General features: G+C 53.0%; 1 protein-coding gene across 5 annotated transcripts in view; it reads right to left on the bottom strand.

The window, feature by feature from the left end:
• LOC122367310 (NAD(+) hydrolase sarm1-like) overlaps positions 1-18,722 on the bottom strand; it is a 97,943-nt gene that overhangs the window by 13,011 nt on the left and 66,210 nt on the right. For 4 of the 5 annotated variants that reach the window (XM_043340365.1, XM_043340671.1, XM_043340504.1 and 1 more), the window contains 2 exons: positions 3,093-3,236; positions 926-1,621 (listed from right to left, as the gene is read on the bottom strand). In XM_043340365.1, coding sequence (XP_043196300.1) covers positions 926-1,621; positions 3,093-3,236 — 840 coding nt within the window. Of the gene's footprint in view, positions 1-925; positions 1,622-3,092; positions 3,237-11,267; positions 11,604-18,722 lie in introns of those variants that run through there. The other variant, XM_043340432.1, reaches the window with a different exon arrangement.

The raw sequence follows: 18,722 nt of genomic DNA, 5'->3' as shown, positions 1-18,722 counted from the left end.
GGCGGGGCTAGCCATTCCGTGAGCGCCGTCCGCTTGGTTCGTGAGAGCCGACCTTCATGACACATAATCGGGAAATTATGGTCACATGCCCATAGGAATACGACCGTGGAATACCGATTAAGCCATCAATTAGAATGGTATCTCCCTCATTAAAACGTACGTTGGCCAGCATGTTTTCACTGAGCCTGAACCTTCACTAACTTCATCACAGCTCATCACAAGGCGCCCTTCACTGGTTTTCGTTTGAAGCAGATTTCGACCACCTACCTCACCTCCCAGTTCGCATCACTTCCACCACCTCCAACACTTGCACCACCTGCACGAAGGAAGTCACTGACCGAGAGGCGCATTCCTGGGCATCCCGTCCAAACTTCCCAACGGCATAGGCCTATGCATTATGCAAGCCAAACGCGCAGCCAGTTCTGGTGTCGGGCTAGCCCAGTCATCATTACTGGGCGTGATTTCGGGGCCTCCTTGACCCCAACGTGTTCGTGCAGGTTGCGGCTGCCGTCACGGCAGAGGGGATCCACTCGCGGCCACTACCGCTCGACTGCCCACAGCTGAGCTGCTCACGTGTCTATCCGGGCAGTCTGTGACGCGGTGTGGTGAAAAATGCACCGCCCCACGAAACAACACGAATTTCGATACTGAAAGGGGACATTAGCTACGCTTCGTATCACAGACGTCAGCCTGTTTTGCCATTTACAGTGGCGATTATGTAATATCGAGCTCTGAATCAGAGAGTCGCCCGGGTGTCCCACCGCTGCGGGAATCCCGGTGGAGGTCGCTCCATTCAGAACGACGCCACGGAACAGCACGGGATAGCCACTTGTCGACGGAAATACCACACTAAATCTGAGCCTGCATCACCGCGACACGCGAGCGGGGAATCCGCGACCGGCGGGCCGTGATCCTCAGTCCTCACCTGTCTAGTGGAGAGGCCCTTCTCGGCCGTGATGCCGTTGATCTCGAGCTTGGCACGCATGTCGGAGCTGGCCTGCTTCTCGCTGTACGAGTTGTCGCCCTCCTGCAAGTGGGTGGTCTCCTCCCGGTTCGCCGTCGCCTCCTCGGTGCTAAAGTCGTTCGTCACCAGCTTCTTGTTACTGGAGGAGAAGGTCTGGTTGTGCTCAAACACCTTGACGTTGGGGTCGCGCGGCGCGTTGTCGCCGCTGGTCAGGTTGATGTTGAGGAGGTCGCGATCGTTCAGCTTCTCCATGGATAGCGAGTCCGGGAGCCGGTCGGACAGCTTCTTCAGCGAGTCGAAGCTGTCGGCCAGCTGCCGGGCGTCGGCCGAGATGGCCATGGAGGTGGCGGACGCCTTACTCTGGAGCGCCTTGACGGCCTGCGCCTGCGCCTCCAGGGCGGTGGTCACCGGCGCCACCACCGCCTTGGTGGTGGTGGCCGCCAGCCGCGAGGCGTCGCTGATGGCTCCGTTGGCGATGCTCGACTGGGAGACCTTGCGGTTGAAGTTCTGCTGCTCACTCTGCGTGGTGAGCGCCTGAGTCAGCTGGCCGCCCAGCTGAGCCGTCAGCTCTGAGGTGGAGGCAGCCGTCGCGCGCGCCACCATGTTGGATCGCTTGGCGATCCGCGCCGACGCGTTGGCGGCGTTCGCGGAAGAAATCTGCGGGAAGAGAGACAAGGTGTAAAAGGACCGAAACTGAAACTCCTGTCTGGTTGCATTGCTTTTCTGTAAAATGAGTAGAACGGAATCAGGTTACAATAGGACGAAGTACGAAGTCAATATGGTGATTAGATCTTTAATCTGTTGGTCGAAAACAAACTCAAGATCGATGCCAAAGTCCATAACTAATACCAAGCAGTACGTATCATAATAGGTATAACATGATTTTAAGTTGTAAGTAGATGTCAAAATTTCAGCTGTTGATGACTGCCTTGAAGAGCTCAATTGTTCAGTCTGTGAGCTTTCACCGGAGATAAGCATTTTTGACCAAATCTTGGCATGATGAGTGGTTATCTGACAGTTTGGGCCAGGTAAAATCACGATAACGCAAGAATGTCGACATCATTAGCTCACACAAACCCTACACCAAGCGGTGTTCCCCCGAACACGTTCTTTAGGTCCGGCACTGAATTATCTTGTTCTAGCAGCTAGCTGATTAAATCTAGTTCCGTTTAACACCAAAAGATCAGCTGATAACAAACGTATGATGCGCGGATCATAGCGGGTATTTGATATCGAAACCATCAAACACATCAAAGCACGAAAAATGAACACCTGTTGACAGCGGTTAACCAGCAACACCCTTGTCAACACACAAAAACTAGATCACCTGGCGTTACACTGGCGGGCAGGTCCCGCCGTTAACCGCTAGAGCCTGCCCGACCACAACTGACTGAGTCATAGCCATGTGAAACAACACCACGGTGCGGCGCAAGTCTGCACCTTGGTGCGGGTCGACACACCCCCGTCAGACGGGAAAATACGCTCTATACCGGCGCCGTCGGCCGGCCTGCAGCCGTATGGAGCACGCCCCACAGGTGGGAGCGGTAGTGTGGCCGGCAGAATGGTCGCAGGGGAGGTGGAAAGTAACAGGTGGGATTCTCCAAAGGTATGTTACGGAGCTGAGGCAGAGAGGGTGATCGGGAAGAGGGGAAGGTTGGATGGGTGCCCCAGTGCCAGGTGACCGTCCCGGGAGGATAACCGCGGTCCCGGGAGGACTTCTGCAGCCGACGGTCGCGGCGGACCGGCCGACCGGCGGAGACCGCAGCGTTCCCACGCTGATACCGGTGATAGACATCGGCCATGCAGTGCCCCATCGCGCGTACCGGACACTTTCTAAACCGCACCGAGCCTCGGCACTGTGCCGGCAGACATTGGACAGAGGGGTTCTCTCACAGTGTGCTCTGCAGTACCACAACAAACTCACAGCACAGTGTGCTCTGCAGCACCACAACAAACTCACAGCCCACAGCAAAACACCGTGACAAAGTGACAACAAACCAAACCTCACCGCCATAACAAAGCCAGCGAGACATCTATCAATGTCGGCGAATACTCCGCAGGCATTTCCCGACAAATCACTATAACCCTACCCCTCCCTCACGCGGTGACCTTCCGTCTGACCCCTGACCTGAGTATTGGCGCTGAGGGTGTCGGCGGCGCTGGTCAGGTGGCCCAGCTTGGCCAGCGGTCCCAGCTTGCCGTCTGTAGTGGAGAGGCCGTTAGGCGGGGTCGGAGTCTCCGGCTGAGTAATCTCTGGCTCAACGTCCGTCATCTGTCAGAGAGAAACAGATAAAGGTCAGGTCACAGGGTCACCAATAGGGTCATGCACGCGGGTAAGATCAGAGACCATGTGCTCTAAGTGAAACAGAATTTGGGTGATGGGTTGAAGCTTTGATATCATACAACAGGAGCAATAGCGTGATGTTACATAAGGTCAGAGTTGATAGGGTTTGACCCGGCTACTTGCACCTACCTTTAAGCACTACGGAAGGTGCTCGACTGCGCTTTTAAGTCGGTACTCAAGGCACATGAAACAGATACGTCGTACCTAATCTGGTATAGATCTTATGACCACTACAGGTACCTATGTAATCAGGCTGAAGGCGCACATAGCCCACGGAAATGAAACAGGTGCGCCACTCATTCGGCCAAATTATGTAACATTGCAAACACATTATGAAAGTCCATCACTGATGTCCCTGAGATATAAGAAGTCGTGGTACAAACTATAATAAATATAGCAGATATCAGTTGACTTATTCAAACCCAGGAAGAACACAAAAAATGTATCACGAGTCAATTACGTCGAAGTTACTTTAAGCTCGTATGTTTATTTTGCTCGTTTGGCCGTTGACGATTGCGCGAGATGTCATATGCTGGCAAGTGGTATCCAGATTATCAACAATGCGGAATTTATACTCCGCCGGTTCTCTGCTAGTTTGGTAGCTCTTCCATGCAACACTGCCATCCGGGAAAAGATTGGCACGCAATGGCAATGACAGGTATGGAGCAGCACGCTACCTACAGTGGACGGATCTTTTCAACAAATTTACCGCGATCTTCCTTGAACAATAATCATCTGCATTTTTTTATATTGGTGTAAGACTATTTTTCATTTTTAGAATAAAACCAGTTGAAAAGTGCAATGCTAACGCTATTTGGAACGCCACTGTTATTGTCATATCTGACCACGGCAAATGGCAAAAACGTAATTCCCTTGATTCCCATCATTTAATTTTCTTCGCAACTTAATCGGTATATAATTTCACAAAACAAAATAGGCAGATAATTTACTTCAGGGAGGCTTTCCCAGTTTTACAGAAGCCGGAGGGTGTTGTATAGTTTCGTCCCTAGATGTCACTAGTAGTGCGCGCCTGAAGGTAGACTGTACCGCACGGCACGGAACCGAAATACGTGCGAATGATAACATCTACAACCTATTTCATTTCAAAAGCACAAAGTGAAACCAATTTGTGATGGCAAGAACAACTGTCAGAAAAGTAGAGCACCACCAATTTGGACCTAACTGGAAGAGCCCACACATAACAAAACAATTGACAATTAGGTAAACGATTTTTCACGATTAGCCGACACGGCAGGCAGCATGCCAGTCAGCCGACACGACACACTGAACTGGCAATACTCCAACTCCAAAACCAGACACGACAATCAACATGGCGGTAACGATGACATAATTTAACCAAACATGACGGCCGCGCCAATTCGAGTCCGCGCGACATGCCGGCGCCTCCGTACGGCTCTGTTACCACGGCGCGGCGCGGCGAGGCGACCTTCAGTAGTCTGTCTGACACTGCAGTGACAGGCCGGCTCGGGACGGATAGGTAAACACCCTCCACCGTCCCGGGGGAGCACGTGACACGGGAAAACCCACCTGCCCCTCCGCTACCCCTCCCCTATCACCGCTCCGTGCGCGTGACCCACACTGGTCGCGCAAGGTCAACGCATACCTCAACGGATACCGAATATTCCGAACAGCGGGCTGAAAGCGTGACCTCGACGCCGGATTTGTCCGCGCACAAACGGACATGGTAACGGATCCGGACACGGACAGAACGGACACGCGCTGTGGTGTGACGCCACTATATGACGTGACTGTGAAAGCGGCCGGCGTCGCAGCGCAATCGGGCGAATTTCGAGAGAATTCCGCCACGGCTGCCGCTCGACTGAGCAGAATTCCAGGCAGGTCTGGTTCAGTTCATGTACGGACTAAGGTCACCAAAGTCAGGACCCGATGCATGTGTGCCATTATTCGTGACCAGAGGTTAGTAACTGGGTGCACCAGCTCGGAAAGATGATACTGGATCAAATCCGCCGCGCCTGGCATGGGAGTTGACTGTTACCACAACATGTCCCACTTCCTTGACACTACTGCGGCGCAACTGCAGCGCCCAGCAACCAACGGTATACCTTACCAGCAGTCTGAAACTGCGCAGCAAAACTGCACCGCCGCACACCACCCAGCGACCCGGCAGTGTCACTGTTTGCCATGACCGTAACCCAACGCGCCTGTCCAAACTTCTAAACGCGGTGGCCACCACAGTCGTCGCCTGGCACTGCCGGCCAGCGCTCCCGACAGCGGCAGTAGCGGCGGCTGTCGACCTTGGCCACACGGGGCAATGCACCCGGACGCCATGCAGCTCTGCCGAGTTTCCTCCTGACTGTCGGCTGCGTGAGGCCGGTCTGACAGCTGCTGTCAGTCGCCCCTCGGTCTGTTCCTGCTACCGCCTCAGTCCAGACGTGACCAGAAGCCGGCAGATAACATCACTATCCTACAACAATCGCCACACACCGGTGAGGCGTGTCTACCTATCAACTCGCCGTGCCGTGCCTTGCCGTACTGGCCCCGCCGCGCCGAACCGCCGCGTTTGAGAATATTGCGCAGGATGCCCTGCCCGCCCCGGGCGTGGGTTTTCCGGCATCGATGACCTAGGCCCGTGGATGACACCTGTTCACAGGCTCAGGGGCGTTTTTCGGAGAAATCAGCTGGCGGCCATTCGCCGGTCACGTATCACGTCATCGGTGGGCCCGCGTGCCGAGGTAGCGTGCCTGAACAGTGACATCATCCCTGTCTGCCTCCCCAGCTCCTTCCACCGAGGGGTCATTCAGGCTCACAGGTGAACGCCGTGGACGCTTGGGGATGGATGGAGGCAGGCGGAAGGCGATAGGTTAGATGGAGAGCTTTGGACGGTAGACGGTTGACAGTAGGAAGTGGCCAGAGCGGAGGAAGACAATGGGTGGTGGACGGTGGAAAGTGGACGGAGAGCGAAAGACGGCGGATGGCGGATGGTGGATAGTGGACAGCAGACGTCGATCAGACAGCGTGCAACTGCCACAGACGTGGCCGACTGTCGAATAAGGCGATGGTCTCGCATTGCACATCCCCCCCCCACCGTCTCCAGATTGCGCCACATTTGTGGGTCACCGTCGTTCCTTTCCCATCTCCCCAGTGTTTCACCAATGGCCCCTCGACGGGCCTATCGAAACCAGTCGACTCAGCATGACCACTCGCCGGAACCCAGCCGGACAGACTGCTTATCGACGGCGTGCTTCCCGCCGGAAAACCTGTGGAAGCGCGGGAATGCGCAGCGTGCCACACTCCACCCGCAGTGAGCCACATTCCACCCCCACTTAGGCTATTTACAGGTTCATACTGTGATGCAACGTCGGCGAAACTTGGGCGGTTTTACCAGAATCGGAGCGTTTCTGGTGGAGTGACAGCATAAGATGCGATTAACTTTGGCTTCACTGGTGTAAATGGACCTTGGCATCACCACATATCCTTGACGTCGACCTTGGCGCACCACTAACCACCCGTATGGCGAGTGTGGGATAATTTCAAACCGCAGTCTGAGTCACCTACGAACGGAGACATCCCTCCCCGGATAACGGAGCTCAGCGAACCGAGTTCTCTCTCGCACATTCCGGTCCCACCAAACGGGGCAGCTGGCCGGATCAGTATCTCGCAAACCCACAAAAACGGACCCATAACCTAGATCAAATCGGACAGTAGGGCCGGGTAGGCGGGCTTCGGTCCGAGCCGCCGCGCGCTGGCGGATATCACACATGGCCACATCCTGATGGAGGTCGGCTCTGATCGTACCGACACATCCGGTCTCCCGACAGCCACCGGTCTCACGTCTCCGACGGCGACGGCCCGGACACGCCTCACGTCCTCATCGGACGCACGTGCGGTCCACGCCCCACGTCCCCACCAGACAGACGTGCGGTCCACGTCCAGCCCTCACCGGACGCACGTGCGGTCCACGCTCCACGTCCCCACCAGACAGACGTGCAGTTCACGTCCAACCCTCACCGGACACACGTGCACTTCACGCCCTGCACGTCCCCATCAGACAGACGTGCGGTTCACCTATCACGTCCTATGTTTTCACCCAACACACGAGCGGCCCACGTTCACGTACCACGTACAACGGAGTGTCTCTCAAGGGCTCCAGGTTAAAACCCAGATCACGAAAATGGGCGTGTTTCAGACCATCACGTCGTACTGCAGTGCTTCAAATCTGCCGACCGTCAATGTAAGCCACAATTCCGCCACTGCGGATCACTGTTACTCATGTCTGGTAATCGTACCTCACGAGTTTAGGCGCCCCCGGCTAGATGTCGTAAACATTTCACCGTCCCGTTCCCGCCCTGCCTCGGACGAATCCACGGGCTTCGGGCGTCGTCGGGTCGACCGGCGCGGGCGGGCGGATTGAAGAGTGGAGTGGCGCGCTATCAAGTCTGGCCTCCGTCGCGAGGGGGCGGGCAGATAGCGCACTATCACGCGAGTATGCAACACACGGCTCGCCGCCGATCGTCAGCGGGACAGACAGCCGATACGGAGGGTGCGGTAGGTGCTACTAAGGTGAGGTGGCGCCGACGGTACAGCGGAAAGGTGTAGCAATGCTCCCCGATAGCGCAGCGGGGTGTTTCAGATATGCCAACTGCGAAGGGGTCGATATGCGCTTTTGTGCACCACTGCAGTGCAAGGAATAGCGCTGTCTGAGAAGTATGCAGCTACGTAGGAGCCGTGGCGTTCCTGCAGTTCTTATGCACGCATATCTTGGCGGTCGGTTTGACCAATGAAGGGTGCAGTGAGCGGGAAAACACGTTATCCTTGACGGCCGCTAACTGGCAATTTATTACTTAGACCGACCACATCCCGGTGGACTAGCGGTTAGGGCCAGAGGCGTGCCTCGGGAACAAACGGATGGGAGTTCCGCGGGCGACCCGTGCGTTAAAGATCCCCACTGAGTCACCCCCACAAGCCATGGCGCATGACGTGCCGGTTAACTACAGACACCCGTACCCCATGTAGAAACGTCTCTGGGGAGATCCTGTCAGTTTATATTCAGAACTTATTAATGGAAACCCACAAGAAGCAGGAGCTGTCTGTTTTTAAACTCATGCGGACGTTTCTAGCGACCTCCTCTGTCATCATCAAGCAGACAGGACATCTTCCATGAATATGTACTCTGCCGGAATATCCAAGGTCACATGTCCAGACGCTAGGTACGCAGTGTTTTCTTGAAACTTATGTCACCGGAACTGTGCGGAAGCTGCACCGAACAGGGCGACCCGAAAGGAGATACGTCTTCTGTTGCAGCGCCTAAGCAAATAAACGAGCTGGAGAACGAGGTGACACATTGCTGCACACGCGGAAATGCACACTTTCGCAACAGAAGCGGAAGTGAATCAGACCAACTAATATCAACCAATGAATCACAATTAGTCCAGTGTTTATCATGCTCGGCGACGCCAGCTAAAATTAGCTCTAGCTCTTCTGAGAGGGCGGATAGGAGGGAGTCTACTAACACAGAGTCATTGAGAGTCAAAACTAGATAAGACTTACGGTCGACAATCGTCATGGTTCTGCAAGTCAGCTGATAAGGTGTCATTGATGTGGTTGTGAAGCTATCAATGACGAAAACCGAGAATGTACCAGAGAGTGAACGGAAGTTTCAAATCAGTCAAACGGTTTGGTCACCGTGCAGACTCTTCGGCACGACAATCTGGCGTTGCTGTCGATGCCATGACGATTCAAACACTGGAGTGGGATGCGGCGGGTATAGTAGCGAGTGGGATCACCAGCCTATCAATTCCGGCGGCGGCGGCAGGCGCGGTAGCTAGCCTTTGGAAGCACATCCGCCCGTCGCCGCCGCCAGGTCGGTGCCAGGCTCCGCCTCAAGATCCCCCCGTGGGGATAAATATTACCGTGAGCGCCCACGGCCGCTCAGCGGGGAGACACGACGCAAAAACCGACACCACAATGGGTCCGTGTGAGTCAGCGCCGCGGATTTTCGCTCGTCCGCGCCCCTCCGGAGAAACCGACCCAGAGGCCGCCTGTGTTGACTCGAGTCAGCTCCGGTAGGACTCGAGTCAGGTCCGGGTGGAGAGAGCCCGAGTCGAGTCATGACTCGCCGGTCCGAGGCCACTGGGAGCCGTCGAGTCAACAGACGGCCGACTGCGATTCGGGTGTCCGGTTCGGGCCCGATCGGATGATTGGAAAACCCGCCGTCTGCGACGCAAAAGTCAGAGGTGCACGTTTGCGATAAATCGGCATTAGCAGCGATCCAGAAAATGAACCGCTGAGAAGAGATGCTCCCGTACCAGATAGAATAAGACTTATATGTAAGTCTTATCGAGGTAAAGCGCTTCATGGGAATGAATTGGGTACAATCCTTTCGAACTAGACTGGCATCATGCATTGACCAAGGCGCTTTGAGGTAGACTTTTTGCACCGAATTGGTATGGCTCAGTAAAGCAATTACAAAAACTAACATAGGTGGGAAAGGAGTGAAACTAAAACTTAAAAAGCCAACAATTTACCCGCAGGTTAACGCTCATGATGAGGATTACTATCGCCAATTATTCAAATGCAGAGTTCAATTCAATCATACTGAAGTTCTTGGGTACTTTAAGTTTAGTTTAAACCGTATGACATTCAGCCATCAATAAACATTACAAGTCTTGAATAAACCCGAGTACCTATGTACATTGAGCCGAACCCTGGACATGCCATGCATTCCATTATTCGAAATAAAACAGCTACGACCTGGCACCAACATGAAAACTATCTAGTCGAATATCATCGCCAACATCCATCCAGTTGCAGTGTAGGTAAAAGTTCGTGCAATTCATGACGTTTTTGAGCGCAGTATTTGTCTGTCGAACACCAAAATGGAAAGCCGGCAACACGTGCTGCTCTTCAAGGTCATGGGTGTGGGCCGATTCGGGAGTACGGGCGCTGCTATGAAGGATAAGGCCCATGCATGCTGCTGCATCTCGTTGCAGCCCGCTGCCCCACGTCAGCCAGGCGTCTGATTAGCTCAATTGGGTGTACTCTGGAGCACGGCAGTAGCTGAGCTGAGCTGAGCGCTCTGATGGACGGAGAAGCCGCACGGATGCAGCCGTCTGCCCAGTGGCAGCAGCTCCCCGTGAAAGTTCATCCTGTTTCTCCTCAGACAACGAGCACACACTCGGAGATCGAGCGGTGGTCGCTGTGTAGTGTGTACCCACCTAACGCTATCCGGGAGCGTGAGCACTGAACGCGCTGCGGTAACGCCGCGGTTTTGAGGCCCGACAGGCCGTCGGCGCAGCCATTTAGACGTCACTGTGAAGGCTGACGGCGCCGTCTCCCGCCCCCGCAGTCGCCATCATCTCCACGGACCAGCCCCCGGCATCGCCTGGGGCCAACGCCCGCGCATGACCTCGCAAATTAATGCCCCAACCTCACCCTGCCTTAGCGTGGATTGCCGGTATAAGCTGACTCAGACAAAAGGCGAGGACAGGGGCTCAAGATCCACCCACAAAACCGGTCACATTCCATTTGATAACTCTCTATTCCCCCCTCCTCCCTCTCTCCTGCAGTACTGAGGTCACCATAGGTACTGGACTCTCCACATGCAACCCGGGAATATAGTAACCAAACACCACTGTGACAATGACATGACAGCTCCAAAGGTTAGAGGTCAAACAGGCTCACAAGAACGACGGCGTGCTAGCTACGGCGAAGGTCAGCCCAGCCAAAACCATGAATGAAGTTAGCGCTTGTCAAGGTCAGTCGAGCTACAACACTATCAGCAAGTCCGTACCTACCAGATAGGGACTGAGCACAGCGCAGTGCGTCGAAAACACTGGGCCCAGTCAGTCCAAGGACCACCCACCAAATGAATCCCGATAGTGCGTTAGCAGAGATCTTATAGCGACCTGACCTCGCGACATCAGCGCGATAAGATAGGACAGCCGCGGGAGACCACAGGCGGCCCCAGTGTGTCAGTACCGTATCCAGGGCGTTATGGCTGAGACCCGGGCGCATCGTTCTCGTCGTGGTGAGCACGTTCATGCTGAAGTTGACCTGCGCCACCCAGGTGAGGATCGAGTCGAGTGAGTTGCTGAGCCGCTTGCTGAGCGGCTGGTGAGGCCGGGGCTGCGGTCCGGCCATGGCGCCCACCTGCGGCTCCCACCGCAGGGGGCCCGCTGTGCGCGTCTCCACGGCGGCGGCAGCGGAGTCCTCCGGCGGCACACACTCGGCTGTACGCGACTGGACGGACACGCGGCACGGAGCACTGACGTCTCGGCGCGCGGCCGGCCGCACACCGTCACCGTCCACTGCTGACTGGCCGACGGACGGCAGGCGGCGCGCGGCGGGCGGCGGTCCGCCAGGGGGCGGCACGACGGGACCGGCCCGCCGCCCCCGCCGCCCACCCACTCCACCGGGACCAACGATATGTGACGTCACAGATCACATGGTCAGCATCCACGGTCCTGATCTGTGTGACCTGACCTGACCCGACCTGGTCAGAAAGGTCCATGACCCGACATCCATCCGAGATGCAGTGCCTGCAATGCGGTCCTCAGGTGTCATAAAAGGTCATGATTTGTGCCCAACTAATTTCAGAACACTGTTGTTGATTTTCATGACATTGCAATGACCTTTGCAGTGTTTGACTTACAGACGTTCACTGCAGCTCATGTAAAACGCCGACAACGGTTCGTGAACTTTTTTATCAAGTTCGTGAACACGAGTTTCCATCGAGGCCCTCACCATTTAACATTGCAGGGGAACCGGATAGGGTGACCCTAAAAACAGTTCATTATTTGCATTTGCTTTTGCAGATGAGCTTTAGCCTTTAGCTATAACTAGGAGGATGAATCATGAAGAACGGCAATAATTATCCATTGGGAAGAAGAAGCAATGCGTTCTGCAGGGCTGCTCTGCCTTGGGCACGTCACTTGCTTCAATGTAATCTGTAGGGGAAACCCATCCCGAGGGTGACTTACGATTAAATAAAAATCACCTAATTGACTTCGGGTGCCAAAATCGCTATCATTGCGACACCACAATGCAGTGTTTGCTTCCACGCTGCCCAGTCCTGCCGACGTCAGAGAGCACATAGAGACGCCTACGTCACCTGGCCGGGCCACCAAAGTCCACCGGCGGTGAGCTGCAACACTTTGATAGCCCCTGATAGCGGACTGCAGCGGAAGTCGGCGGCTACTTCTGTGACTGCATCACGAAAGCTTACACAAATACCGCCGCCCCGTTTACCTGGAAAGACGGTCACACTTCCAGTGATTCGCCGACGTGCGGAGCAGGCCATTGGCTGTCGCGCGGAGCGGGTCATCCTCCGCGAACAATGACCCGTGACCTCGCGGCGCCTCGTTGAGTCACTCCATTCAGCGGCGGCTCTCGCCAATGACGTCAGCCGGTTATGTCAGAAAGGTGACGTCACCGCCGCCCCGCCCCAGTGACGTCAGATGCGTCCAGTGAGCGGGGCGTTACGGAAGCCGCCACGTGTGCCGATGGTGAAACGGTGTCCCTAACGACACCGTCCTGGAACTGTCGTCAGATGACCCCGAACAGTGCGGACATTTCTCAGGAGCCGGGTGACCGGGCTGACCCAGAAGGAGCTGAGAACGGTCTGGGCCGCACAGGTTGATTGCCCTGCTGCCCGGCGTCTGACGGTGGCAGAGTGTTTGTTCTCTGACTGTCGCGACACAGTGCTGTCGGGTTAGGACCGCCCTGTGCCCGTTTGACTCACGGGCTGATTGCAGAAGGGGCTGCCACCGGACGTGGTTGCGCCTGGGTATGTTCGCCGCTCGGCTGGAGTGACTGGGCGGAAACCGCTCAGTTGGAAGCTGTTTAGAGTGCCATAAAAGGCAGCGTTGAGATCGTGCTAAGTCCTCCAGACTAAGTGAATATTGTCCGTGACCATCGGCTAATGCATCGCGAGCATCAAAGAAACCGAAATCGCCTCGCATATAGCTTTGTCGTTAAAAGTCACGAATGTTGCACATATAGCTGGTGAGCAATTTCCTAACGTCATATGAAGAATGCTGAATGCAGTGTTACTGCTTACAAACTCTATCAGCAGGCATAAGTCCAAAAAAATCATAAGCAGTACAAATTAAAGTGGAGCATGCGTTACGTAAGCACTCATACAGTCACACTCAACAGTGAGCACTCAACAAAAGGCACTAACAAAAAACTGCCCTAATTCGCCCCTCTGGCTCTGCTCTTAGATTACATAAAATGTATGGGCACTCACAAAGGTACATAAATAAAACAAAAACATACATCAGGAACCACACGAGCTGATCGAGCCGCTTTCGATATCCGGGACATAGTGATCGGTTAATCCTCAATCGAGCGTCGTATCCGTGTAACGACAGCCAATACCATTGGCGATCCTTTCAGCCCAAACGGGTCGGCCTGGCAGGGAGCGGCGCTGGCTGTCAGTCAAGCACTGCGGTCCCCATTTTTAGCACCACCCTCGGAACGGGCCGCTGGCAGGGGGATGCAGAGACGGATGGGTTCCCGGGGCAGTTGGGCCCGCCGCCTCGCTAATACCCCCGTTCAGAGAAGCAGTTCCCACGGCCGCTTCCGATCATGGAGTGTTATCGTTTGATCCCGTTCGTCCCACGATATTTTAGCGTAGATAACTGACCCGGACGGCTCGTCCACACCTGTCCTGGGAACCGCTCCGAGATAAACGTGCTTAGCGAGCAGGGTAGTACCTGCAGGCGCTCTTCCTTTTTACCAGCCGCGGCTACAAACGAAACCGATTCACCACATCCTCAATTTGCGCAATGCACCTCACGCGATGTTAATCGGGCGTCAGGTCACATCTTGTAGCGCTAAAGGCAGACGGATGAAAGCCGATAATGGAAATTGTATTGAGATGAGTCGTGTAAAGGACTAGCGAAAGGCGGATGAGCGAGCAGCTCGGATGGATAAAATTAGCTGTGCCTGGAATCGAACTTCGAAGAAAGGGAAAATGTTTCCGTTTTCCGGGAGAGACCGAGCAATATCTGACTCGCGAGCTGGATAGAATAGCCAAATCGTTCCGATTGAAAAGATACCAACGGTCAGAAAATGTGTTCCATGAATTTGTATTTCAACGGATCCAAATTGAACTAAGGCGTAATTCAAAAAGCGCTACCAATAGGTACAATTATAACAATATAAAAGCCTGTCCCGGAAGGGATTTAAAACAGCTTTTTGTACTGGGACAACCGTACAAAAAAAAACTTCACATGATTTTTTACGGGTCGTAAGGGATCACCATACTGTTTTACTGTAATAGGAATCCAAAGTGATGACCCACCCACACAGGCTCTCAGGCATTCTCCTCTCTGAGCCGTCATAATAGCTTCAGAAGATAGCCGTCTCCTGCGTCATTGGGTCACGAACAGGCAGCACCACCCCGTTCTCCTACGTCACGGATGTCACGAACTCACGATTTTTGTCAACGTGTCACGACCAGCGCCTGGTAACCAGTTAGGCTAGGGTCTCAGACTCTCAATTATCAACCCCTCCATACCACCATCCTCGGGTACATGTACGGCATTCACCACCATCCGACGCAATGTTCCGTCAGCAGCCGTCAGCAATCCTCGCTTCACATCACCGAACGGCATTCCAATCCATTAAACATCACTCAACGCCATCAATCGCCAAACAATTGTCGTCAGGCATCACCATCCGTCATCTAACGTCACCCTACACCACGAACCGTCACTTGAACCGTCATCGGCCGACAGCCGTCATCCAAACTCAGCAACCGCCATCTATCGTCATCTCAAAACAACGTTCACCCCTTCCCAACCTGGCGTCATGGGACAAACCACGACCAGCAACCACACCCACCCACACCCCGGCTCTCTGACCAACAAGCCCTCGCTCTGCCTATCAACTGCTTATCAATCGGTCGGAAATAGTCACCGGTGAATGACGCCAGACCCCTTACGGCCCTCAGCGGACGGACGGTACGAACCCTCCGGACGCGTCTCCGGGACACAACGGTCATGGTGAAACACTCCGTGACGCTTCGTGACGGGGTGTGACGGGGTCGGGAAGGGGTGCGTCGGGAGGACTGTCCCTGGCGGAAGGATGCGGCCAGGCGCGGTTAGCGAGGCGGCCAGGCGCGGTTTGTGAGAGGACCAGGCGCGGTTAGTGAGGGGAGAGTCCCGAGCGGTTGACGGAGTTCAGAAACAGGACAGCACAGCGGGGAAAGGCCGTGGCACGTCCGGCAGATTATATTTTAGACGTGACATTTTGCTCGAAGGAAAGAAGAAAGATTCGGTGAATGTTGGAGTTATGTAAACGTTAACGCTGGAGTTATGAGCCGCAAAAAGAAATTCGCCAAATGTTTGGTAATTGTCCCGGAAAAGACAAGATGTTCAAGACTTTTATAGCTCTACATACAAAAGAATCAGCATACATATGGAGCTTGTGAGTAGGTATAAATAGGAATTGATATCCAAAAATTTCAGGTTACCCATAATGGAATGGGATGTTTAAGAACACAACACGGTCCACAGAATTGATGCATTTTGTTCGGTAAGCAGAGCAATCATTCCCTAGATATGCCCGCTTCATATTTGTTTTCTTGCGCTGGACTCTCCCGGTCTGACGAGACCTTTTCAGAGCTGGAAAGATTGTAGGAATTGGGGGGGGGGCGACATTTGTCTGGGCGGGCATCCTGGTGCTCCACCGGGCCCAGCCCATCACACGGACAGGCCACCAAGCGCCACTAACGGTCACCGCACCTGGCCATGGACCTGCTCCTAGGATGTTGCCCGTCCAGTCCGGAACAGGGGGTTGAGGTGTGGAGAAGGATTTGACTGCATCTTGAGGATGGAAGCGACGGAACGGAGGTGCACGTCATATTACACATAATGGTTCAGAAGAACAAGGACGGACGGTTTCGTTACCCTCCATCGGACGTTCGTCAGTCAGGGCGTCAGGGTGAGAAGCAGCAGTGGCGCCGCCCAGAGACCAGTTCGGCAACTAGTGGTTACTCAGCCCGCCGCAGGGTGTCTGGTGGTGTCACAATTAGCAGCACAGGCCGTGAAGGACGCACATTGTGAATGGTCGCGGAAGAGCGACTGAGCGGTGGGCGACGCATTGGCCTCGAGTCAGACAGAAGGAGATGGACTCATGACCACGCACCAGGCGCGGATACAAGGGGGGGGGCCATGGGGGCCATGGCCCCCCCCCTTGGCCGATTTTTTTCAAAAATAAAATACCTAAAAAGTTAAAAAGTTAAAAAGCTGAAAAGGGGGCCTCCTGAAAATAAAGTGGCCGAAATCCGATGAGTTTTTTTTTTAACCTACCCACTTAGTTATTTCTTAGAAGACTAGCTGAGAAGACTTCTTTGTTAGAAGATTGGTAAAGCTTTTCATAACTTGGAGGTCTCTTATACTCACAGAGATGACCACTTTTACAGGGCCTCCTAACCTGCACAGAGGGCCTCCAAGCCTGCACAGATGTTGAGATGTTGCCTGAACAACTAGATAATCTCAATAGACGCAGTTTTTTTGGGGGGGCCAACAAGTGGGAAGATGGGGCCTCCAACAGGTGGGATTATGGGGGGGGGGCCTCCTGGTTTCTAATGGCCCCTCCCTTGGAGATTTTCTGGATCCGCCCCTGCCACGCACGACGCTGTCTCTGCCCCGGCGCGGCGGTTGGCGCTTGGGGTTCGGATGGTCGGTCCGTGGAGCTCCGCGACAAGCTCTACTTATGAGGCACCCGAGGCCACCAATTTTAGATAAGTAATTTCATTATCAGTTCGCTAAGAGACGAGCCCTCAGCACTCGCTAACAATTATTACTACCAGCATCATAGCACACACAACACGATCATTATTCTTCATACTGCCTCACTTTGCTCTTGTGTTGATTTGACATCCTGTGCCCTAATTGAAGCCATAGAACTGCAATGCACATCACAACACTGTCATCCATCGTTACGTAACAGGCCACTCAAGCGAGCCCCGAGTCCCGAGCGTCAACTGGTGGCTTCTCGAGTGTGTGGGGCGGGCCCCGGCGCAAGGCATTACCATGTAACTAGAGATTGCAATCCCGGAACGTTTTGACAATCCCGGGATCCCGAAAGTTTTTATTTCGGGATCCCGGGATCCCGGTCTTGTCACTATAGGTCGTAAGAATAATTTCCTACTGACATGTTTTGCGTCTTTTAGCAGACATGTGCTTGGATCCGGAAAAATGGATCTGAGATCCGATCCCATGGATCCCGATCCGAGATCCATTCAGATCATAGATCCAACCCCTCAATTTTGTCGAGAGATCTACTGGGATCATAGATCTGACCCTTCAATTTTGTCGCTAGATCCACTCGGATCATAGATCTGGCTCCCCAATTTTGTCGTGAGATCCATTGGGATCATAGCTCATAGGTGCTCAAAATGTTAACAACTTTCTTTCATAAGAAGTTATGAATACCAAAGTATGGTTAGAAACAAACAATCTTATACAAAGGCCATATTAGTAAAGACATCCAGTTACATTATACAGAATACAAAATAAAGGAGGCTCATGACGGTCACAACTTGAGAGAATTGAGTGACATGAAGATTGTTCACAGTTCACATACCAACAGAAAAGTTTGCATTAACAATTAACATAGAGGTAAGTCAAAGTAAATAGTTGAAACCATCGAAACTCGTTGAGACACCTCTAAGTCAAAGTAATGACTAATGAACAATACATAACTAGGTACCTACCACATCACAATTCATGTTAGAATCTACATAATGATATTGATAAGACAATCTTGCATTAGACAACCATGAGGCTTTCCAGTTTCCAGCTACCACAATTGATTGATAAACAATAAAAGATGATACTGACACATGTGGCTTGGTTAGGTTAAGGTATTTCAATCTATCGAAAGAAATATTTGATAAAATAAACTGAGATATAAACAAAAGTATAAAAATATTCAACAGCCTGCGGGGAAGCGATATGAAGCGAAATATCAATTGTAATGGCCTTGGATATTTACCGTAAAATGATTATTCAGTATCTAAATAGAACTCGTGACGTCATTTCAAATAACAAATGAGCTAGGCGTTCTACCTTCGAGTATAATGAAAATAAATGAAAAATCAAACTGGAAATTCAAAAGTCTGGAGTTTTTCTTTCAAGTATGTTTATTTTATCTGCCTCACATAATTTTACGATACGATTGTTTGTGAATATCATCTTTGTAGCGTTGAATTTAATGACGTAAACGTAAGCTGAAATGGTTTTACATGGCCTTGAACGGTGTGCGCCTTGCATCTTCATTTTATTCACTTTTCAAAAGAAAAACAATATCTTACGTTATTAGTTTTAAGGGTCTATTACGGGGAATTTTTTGGAATCATTACGGTTTTGGTCAAATTAAGATTTTTCATTGGTCAAACGATAATGACGTAATAAAACCATA

This window comes from Amphibalanus amphitrite, unplaced genomic scaffold, assembly GCF_019059575.1.
Source record: "Amphibalanus amphitrite isolate SeventyFive unplaced genomic scaffold, NRLGWU_Aamphi_draft 000003F_arrow, whole genome shotgun sequence".
Classification (NCBI taxonomy): Eukaryota; Metazoa; Arthropoda; class Thecostraca; order Balanomorpha; family Balanidae; genus Amphibalanus; species Amphibalanus amphitrite.
Note: the sequence above shows the minus strand (reverse complement) of the source record. Positions and strands in the feature narration are given on the sequence as shown.